A 9119-nucleotide genomic window follows, 5' to 3' on the forward strand; every position below is an offset into this window, starting at 1 on the left:
CTGATCGTAAAAGGTCACCAGGTTGGTCTGCCAGGACCTGCCACTGATGAACCCGTGGTGATTGCCCCTAAGCATGCAGTCCCCTGCAGGCCCCTCGTGGATGCGGGGAGGACAGGGAAGCAGCGTGAGAAGGGCAGCAGTGGCAGGCGGGAGGGGGAAGTGGTGGTGAGTGGGAGCACGGGGCCTGTGCTGGTGCTCTGAGGCCAGGAGTGCAGAGCCCAGGCTTGGAGAAGTGCTAGGAGGTGTTCTATCTGTTGCAGGGGAACAAAAGACCCTAGATTCTTGCACCATTGTTACTATGCACAGTCTGAGCAGGCATAGCATTTTTTTAGAACAGTTTAAGTATGTATGTAAGTTTAAACTCTTTGATGTATGGGAGGAACTCCTGTAAAGAGAAACTGAATTGATTGGACATCCTTATCTTGGGGGAAAAAAAAAAAGATAGAGGAAAAAGGGGGGCATAATAAATTTATAAACAAGTACTCTGGAGCTTCTTTTCCCTGACTCGTGACACGGGTGCTAGGGGATATGTATAGGAATCTTAACATAGAACATAGCTGCTTTAAAAGAAGAAATCGTTCCCTCTCTTTGAAATGGAGGAAGTGATTGTTGTACAATGCATTATTAAGTATTTTTAATGTATGTATTATAGCAAGCCATGGAATCCTTTTCTTTATACATACTCTAAAATTAAATATAAGTGCACCTGGAACAGCTTTACAAGACTGGGAGGAAGCAGGGTTAAGTCAGAGCGATTGTGTTACATTTTCATTGCTATGGGCTGGTGCACCCACCTGTTATAGCAGCTCCCCTCCCCTTTTGAAGCCACTCCAAGTGTACACATGCCGTGCCCTTAGCATGATATTTTAGGGATTTCACATAGTGCTTAAATGTTAGATACCTCCATCTGAAAATGTTGGTTTTAACAAAATGAAGGACTTTCTCATCTGAATAAACTTTCTTTGTAATGCAGAACTCCATGAAGATGTCTGGCTGTTACTACTCTAAGCTATCAAAAACTGGATATTTGTTGTTTAATTACTGAAGCAGTCCTATTCAGCTCCTACCTGAGACCCTAATCCTATGATGGATCAAAATTGGTTGCTATGGTAAGAATTAAAAAATTATTGCCAAAAAAGCTATAAAACCAGGGTCAACCTAATTGTTTTAGTAAGATCTTGATAAGTGTGCTTGCTGTTGTACAAAGGTAGATAAGACATTTGCCCAAGATGCATTTAAATTTCTGTTTTGAATTTCCTCCACTAATAGTGAGTAGACCTATGACTGAGAAGAATAAGCTAACATGCATTTTCAAAATCCTGTTTTCATGTGCATGTGTCTATTATAAACCACCAGTGTGAGAATATTGCATATAGGCTGAATAGTTTTAAAGGGAAGAGTTTTTACAGGTTCTTATTAGATAACACTGGCTACTAACTTTAAAACATGTTTGTTTAGTACCAACTCTAATTACAATAATTTGAAAACTGAATCTGATTTGTAAAGGTACTAAAGCTGTTGTGAGGTAAAAATGCTAAAATATAAGAAAGGCAGATGTGATAGGAAAACTTCTGCACTAACATGAATCTAAAAAAAGGTTTTAGATTATCCAGGAATAATAGACTTGGAAACTGATTTTTGCTCTTGTTCTCAACACCATAGCATTTGGAATAATCATGTAATATTTTAAATCTTTCAGGGATCAAGATTGTGTTCAAGATGGTCCAAATAGAAGATTTGTTACTTTGCAAAGGTCTTGCTTTTGACTAATATGTAAATGTGACAACTTCAAGTTCACTTACTTGTCTTGAAATTGAGACACGTCTGCTGCCTTCATCAGAAATGTTTTTATCATTTTCAAGAAAAAACATGTCCCAAAAACTGAGTTTATTGTTGCTGGTGTTTGGATTAATTTGGGGATTAATGTTGCTACGCTATACTTTTCAGCATCCAAGGCATCAAAGCAGTGCTGAGTTACGTGAACAGATACTAGACTTAAGCAAAAGATATGTCAAAGCACTGGCGGAGGAAAATAAGAACACAATGAATGGTGGTAATGGAGCCTCAATGGCAGGATATGGTAAGATAAGATACAAATATAGTTATGTAGTCCCGTTTTCTTTTATACTATTTTTATGAAGTTGTGGTAAACTTTAAATCTTTTTCTTGTTTGCAAAAAGTGCTTGCAACTCTGAGAGATAATCCTTTAGTTATTGACTAACTTTTTTGCTTGTTTGATAAAGCTTAAAATAAAAATGAGGGCAAATTATAGTTTTCACAGATTTCATAGACATTAGGGCTGGAAGGAAGCTTGTAAGATCATCGGGTCCAGCCCCCTGCCCAAGGGTCAGGAAGTCAGCTAGCGTCAAAGGATCTCTAAATTTAGCAGGATTTTGCTAAATTATAATTTTATAATTACTTGCACATTTGTTCATATATCTGTATTATTGATGGTTAGAAATTTGACAGTCTGCGTCAACATTAGACTGTTTCTCCAGTAACTCTAAAGTGATACAGCTGTAGGGTGTTCTCTGAAGAAACATGAAGGCATACACAAATAACATAGGGACTAAATGTAAAATTTAAGCACTCTGCTAATTGTCATGTGCTGTCACTATGTTGTATTATGAGCTTTTTCAGCTTTAATGAATCCACTTTATCAAATAACAAATTTACCATTTGAAGATGCATCCCAAGTCCTTAAAATATACATAAAGATGATAGATATTTATCTTGCATCAGCAGTGTTCCCTTAACACTAGTCAGTATCCACAGAAGTCTTGTTCTGTTCTTCTCTTCCTCTGTCTCTGACTGTTCCTCTTACTTTCCAGTTGATGTTAAGCTTTTGTTTCTTCATCTCTGTATGTAACCTGCTTAATAATTCACCCCTTTCTCCAGAACTCTGTGTAACACAAAGCTTGGTGTCTTCTACTCGTCTCTGTTTTTAGATTTAAAATTATTTGTACATTTTTATTGTTTCTATTTTGCTACTAACAGCAGAAAAGAAAATGTAAAGAGTAAAAAGGAATTGTTAATGGAATTACTTCATTATTTTTTACAGAACTATTTAGCAGTATGGGGTTTACCTTCTGATGGCAAAGAGAACAGTGCATGTCAATTCTTAAACTTCGTTGTGTTTGCATTCTGATATTTCCATCGGATTTAACTGTTAGCTTTGATACCAGGGAGCCCATATTCCCTTGCACTAAATTAGTGGAGCCTATTCTTGTCATCTAGAATATAAGAAGCTCTGTATAAGTACTTACTGAGGTTATTTTGTTGTAAGAATGAATATGTCCCACTTTAAACTTTGCAGTACCAGCTTCATGACTCTGGGAGTACTAATCTACAATTTGGAAAATGAAAGCTAGTCAAATTTCTCATGCTGTTTTCAAGTGCTTCATCCAGAATTAAATGTTTGATAACTAGATCTCAGAAACTGTCTGCATTCCATTCTTCTATAAAAAAAAAAAAATTCTACTAAGTTTTCTATAAGAACATAGGTATTCAAAACTTAAACAGGAATTAGTTTTTAAATTAATAGGAAACTAGAATTCTAGTTACAGAGACTTGTTATTGTAGTTACTGCTCCTCTTTAGAGCATATTTCATTGAATGGTAATTTGTTTCTCTTTCTCCCAGTGTTTGAGCACTATTTTAGGACCCTCACAGCTGTAATCTTATAATTTATCCTAAAAAAGCAAAAGCTATATACGTAAAGGAGATCTGTCTCCTTTTGTTACATACAAAGGAATTTGTTTAAAGTTCGGTTTAAGAGAATAACAGAAACTTTAAATACTGTATTTACTTGAATAAAAGGCAAGGACCCCTCCACCATCAGCAATGGAAGGGAGTAAGGGGAAGAAGCCTAGTCTTGGATTTGAGTAGTGGCCCAGGGCAGGCGGAGACTGAACTTCAGCTTTGGCCCCAGGCCAGAATGGCTCATTTGGCAAGGGAAGGGGCACGTGGCATGGGGAAAACTGCAAGGTGTTTGTACTCTGTACCTGTGTCTGTCTTCTCCCCACTGCAACCTACCTCTCTCTTCCCTCCCTAAACCTCATTACCTCTGGCTCTGGCTCTAGTCTCTCTAGTTCCAACCTGGTCCGGCCAGGAGCTTCCACTGCTTTTCTCTGGCTGGAGTGGGCCAGGGCTGCAGCTGCTGCTGACTGCCCTGGAGATGCAGAGCTGCAACATAAATGTTAATGGGGGCGAGGAGGAACAGGTGGTAGGGAAGCAGGCTGTAGGGGGTGGTGGGAGGCTGTCTGAGGGGAGCAGGGTGGAGGAGCAGTCATGAAGGGGTCTACTATAGGCATAGGGAGACAAAGGCCAGGGATCTCGTCCCTTACCTCCCTACTGCTGCTCTCCCCACAGCAGCAGTGTGGGGGATGAATTTAGGACAGACTTCCACTAATTAGAGTCTGTACATGGGAAATATATAATTTTCCATGTATAGAATCCAATTATTGGAGGGATCATCTTAAATTCAGACTTGTCTTGGATTCTGAATTTTATGAAGTTATTAGCAAAACTAAGAATTAAACACTTTATAAAGCTGGATAGGTCTTAAATAGCAATAGGTTTGTGTTCTGGCATCAGTGGGATCCTCTTCCCTTCTGCTTCTTCTTGGTAAATGAATGGATGTCAGAATTGTTTTTCCCCTGCAGAACAAATTAAGCCTAAATCCTACCATTCAGAAACCTGAATAGATAGGGTTTTTTCCTACTTTTTTAAGTACCATATGTACTTGAATATAAGATGACACCCCCCCCAACAATTAGATTCTATATATCAAATTTATAAATTTTCCATAGAATTTTCCAGGGATAGAATCTAATTATTTTGGGTTTACCTTTAATTTATTCCTTTCCCACTGCTAAAGTAGGGAAAATAAATCTGGGGGCCAGACAGTCCCCTTTTCCCTTCTTCTGCCTTCTTACGTGCCTAAGCATGTGCAAGTGAGGGGCAAGTTTGAAAATACCGACCTTGAAATATAATTTACCATATAGGCAAACTATTACAGGAGCCTTAGTTCATCAAGAATAAATACTTTTCCCCTGTTTTGAAGCTGCTGCAAGTTCTAGCAAAAGTACTCCATAAACATACTTTTAAAACAGCACTTTTGTACCTTTTTTTAATTAAGGAAGCTGTTTTGTGTTCTAAGCCAAATCCATTCCAAATCTGTGAGTCATTCAGGAACCATATATGGCCCTACTACTGGCAAACATCCTCCACCCCTACCTGGGCTTCAGATGTCTCAAAATCATTTAGCAGGCTTCCTTTGGCAGGCCCAACCCCAGAGGCTTGGGGTTTGGATGCCCCCAGGTTTTGCTTGCCCACAGCCATATGGCTTCAGGCATAAATGCCATGTGCCCCCAGAGGCTGGATTGCCTGTGGGGGACACCCCCCACTTTGGACTGCAGGATCGCCGGCAGGGGTGACACGTGCCCTCCCTGACTAAGGCAGCACCAGTCACCCATTGTGCGGGGCCCCCCAGTACACTCAGCAGTGGACCCAGAAGTGGACTGGAAGTACTTCTGTTCCACTTCTAGGTTTGCTGCCGAGCATGCGGGGGGGGCCCCCTGTGCGATGCACCATCCGGCCCACTATTGCAGTCTTCATGAGCTGCAGCTGGTACCTCAAAGTATGTAGAAAAAACATTTAAAGCTCTGTCTATGGCCAAATTGCTGGTTCTCTGAATCAGCATTGAATCTTCGAATTTGGATTTGTCCGAATTGAATCGGGGCAGTGATCCAGATCAATGAATTGACTCACTGTCCCCAATTTGGGCTGACTCTGAATCAAATACGGCTCATTTCATACATCCCTAGTAATAACCTATCCTTGTGGTTGCTTCCCATTAAAAATGTTCTCATCAGTCTGTTTCTACATATTGACTGTGTTTTTTATAGTCATGCTTGGCATGGGCTGCATTTAATCAGTTTCGTAGCTGGTTTCCGTTATTCAGTACATGCTGCTTTTGACAGCAGTTTAATTAATGATAGACAATGCATTTAATGAGGTTTCCTTGCATGCAGTTATAAAATGAGGGTTTTTTCCCCCATCCTGATTTGGTGAAGTAGAGACTTCATCTTGATTCAGGTAACTACAGTATTATGCAGTGTTTTAAACAATAACGCTTCAACTTGTCACTGATACAGCAAGTTCTGACCTTTCAGAATAACTTCTAAATGCCTGCATAAGAAAGTGATTAAGAGCTATCTTATCTAGAATAAAAAATACAATGTTCTATAATTCTGTCTGCTGACACAAACTGTTACAGAGGTTAGATTTAATTTCCTCTCTGCTTTTGTGGGTTGAAGTCTGAAATATTACCTTTGAACAGTTATTTGTAACTGCTAACCAAGGCAGGGGTAACAAGGAGGGAAGAAGGTTTAATATTGTTATGATCTTGCATTCCAAGATCTGTTGCATCAATTCTCAATTTGCTATTAGGTTGGTATTTTCTAGTGTTTAAAAAATAATTAAAAATCAACTATATGGGTCAAACATTCTAGATGTTCGTATTTTATATTGAAGCTTTTTTTTGTATCTTCCCCCAAAAGTCCAACAGGAAAGGGTAGCAGTTTTCTTAAGATGCAGCTTACATATCCAGTTTATCATTTCTTCTTATACAGCTACTCCTCACTTAATGTCATAGCTACGTTCTTGAAAAATGTGACTTTAAGCAAAACGATGTTAAGCGAATCCAACTGTGTAACAGTGGTTACCTGCACAAGGCGGTGGCCAAACAATGTTGTAACCAAACAGCGCGTGACTTTAAACGAGTATGTTCTCTAATCGGTCAGTGACGTAATAGTGAAACAACGTTAACCAGGACCCCATTAGGTGAGGAGTACCTCTTTTTCTTATGAATTTATTTGATTAACGTTCCATCCCTCTGTGTGTTTATTCTTTTGTCTCTTTCAGCTGATCTCAAAAGAACAATTGCTGTTCTCTTGGATGACATCTTGCAACGTTTGGTGAAACTGGAAAACAAAGTTGACTACTTTGTTGTGAATGGCTCAGCAACCAATACTACCAATGGAACCAGTGGTAATTTGGTGCCAGTAACTTCAAGTAAACGTGTAAATGCAGCAAGTAATGTAAGATAGCAGCACAGAGTGATACTGTTTTGCTGCTAATTATGTAGATTCCATTCAAGAAAAGCTTCTTATCTTGGGATAGGGAAAAGCAATAGTTAACTCTAAAAGATCTGTATGCTGTTCTACTCTAGAATGTGTTGGATTCACAGTAGTCCTCATTTATGTAGATAAGGTTCTTAAAGCATAACTTTGCTTTTGATGGTTTTTTCAAAGCATTGTTGTACAATATCTTCCTTAAAGATATTCTGGTGAAATGATTGTAGTAAGCCAAGTAGGTGGTGATATAAATGTCTGAAGTTAAACTACAGTGAAAACAAAAATATAGATTGATTTCTAAAATATATTTATTTAAATATGATTCTAACATATCTTTTGTATAGATGGACAATACTGTAGCTTTTCTGTGATCCGCTTTAAACAGAGGTAATGGAGGATAATGTATTGTTAAACTGATGTTATAAAATGTGTATACTTAGAGTCCAGTATTTTGTTACCTACCCACTAACTGATGTTATGTTGATGATGGCATTGGCTAACATTTTAAATTGAAACCCAAAGAATGTCTTTATTTGCACTATATGTCAAAATAGCTAGAGAGAATTTACTGTATATTTAAAAATAGTTATAATATTGAAAATCATAGGTAGAGACACTGTCCAGGAGTATCCTCATGCCAGAAATAGGGCAGTTTAGATGATCAAACAAGCATAATCTATAATATCCTATATAGTTATTTCTTACAGATATATTTAAGTCTATGTATTTTGTAACTACAGATAAAAAGGTTATTTAAGTTATCAAAGTCAATTTTCAGGTGTGTAAATATTTATTTTTATTCATGGCTTATTTTTTATTTTTAACAAATATTTTAGTGTCTTGCAGTGCGTGTAACACCGTCTCTCTAAGATAACTTGTAAAAGTGGGGAGAGAGAATTGAATTAAAATTAAGAAAAGCCTCTCAACACACACAAGATATATGTAGTAAAGATTTTTATGTTCTTATGTATAGGGTTTTTGTTTTGATGCACATATTTGGGAACCAAGGTAATATTGCCTTATATCCAAGTTAGCCTTAGGAAAGAGAGTTTCAGTGAGAGTGTGCTGTATTTCAAAATGTATTATCTAAGTCATAAAAGTAAGATAAAAGTGCTGCTCTACCTGTGTGGGGTTTTGTTTTTGTTTTTTTTAACTATGCAGAATGCATTTTTAGGATTATGTTGCTTAACATACTCAGTGTAGTAGTTTTTAATATTTGATTTAAAAAAAAAACCTGAGGAAAAACAGGTGCTGGATGGCATACTGCCCTAAGTTCTTTTCTATTTCTCCTTGCTGATGGTCTGAGCTGGTATAAAGGAATACGTATCTAAATAAAACTTCAGTTAGCATCCGACTGATCTTTATATTGTCTGACATACAGAGTATAAATATGTACTTCTTTTTCAGGAAGGGAAGAAAATAAATTTTTATTTGTACTTGAGAATGATTTTGATTTCTTCTAATGCTTTGCCTCCTCTTGTCATGTTCTTTACCCATGCTCTTTAGCTCCCTTAAGACCCCTAATTTGTAAATTGCAGAGGTCTACTACTCCATTCTGAAGTGTGCCTATAAGCAGCACCTTATTAGGATTTCCATTTTTTGCACAGGTGATTTCCTTATTTCCTTCCTTGATGCTTGCTTGGTGGAAATCCAAGTTTTCCTCTCTCCCAGTGTTCATCAGAATCAATAAGGATCTTTAGACTGATGTCTAAAATGACCCTGAAATATTGGGGTTAATAAGAGTTCATAATGTAGTGTTACAAAAGGAGAAATGCTTGAAGTGGAGCACTGGAATCAGTCTTCCCTTGTCCATCTATGAATCAGATATTCAGAATATCCCTATGTGTACATAAATCAGTTTTATAATATTTGCATCATTAGCTACTGGTATTTCTTTCTTCAAAACAAACAAAGAGCTCTATTTAATAGGACAGAATTGAGCCCGCTCTTCTTCCCACTTGCTTTTTTTTTTTTTTTTTTT

At 37.6% G+C, this 9119-nt stretch overlaps 1 protein-coding gene across 1 annotated transcript in view; it reads left to right on the forward strand.

Moving 5' to 3' along the window:
- CCDC126 (coiled-coil domain containing 126) overlaps positions 1 to 8574 on the forward strand; it is a 19394-nt gene extending 10820 nt beyond the window's left edge. The window contains exons 3-5 of the mRNA XM_019534646.1: positions 974 to 1109; positions 1700 to 2080; positions 6927 to 8574. Coding sequence (XP_019390191.1) covers positions 1843 to 2080; positions 6927 to 7111 — 423 coding nt within the window. The 5' untranslated portion in view covers positions 974 to 1109; positions 1700 to 1842 and the 3' untranslated portion in view covers positions 7112 to 8574. The remainder of the gene's footprint in view (positions 1 to 973; positions 1110 to 1699; positions 2081 to 6926) is intronic.
- Positions 8575 to 9119: the final 545 nt, after the last annotated feature.

Source organism: Crocodylus porosus, unplaced genomic scaffold (genome assembly GCF_001723895.1).
Source record: "Crocodylus porosus isolate Cpor-Errol unplaced genomic scaffold, CroPor_comp1, whole genome shotgun sequence".
NCBI classification, from domain to species: Eukaryota; Metazoa; Chordata; order Crocodylia; family Crocodylidae; genus Crocodylus; species Crocodylus porosus.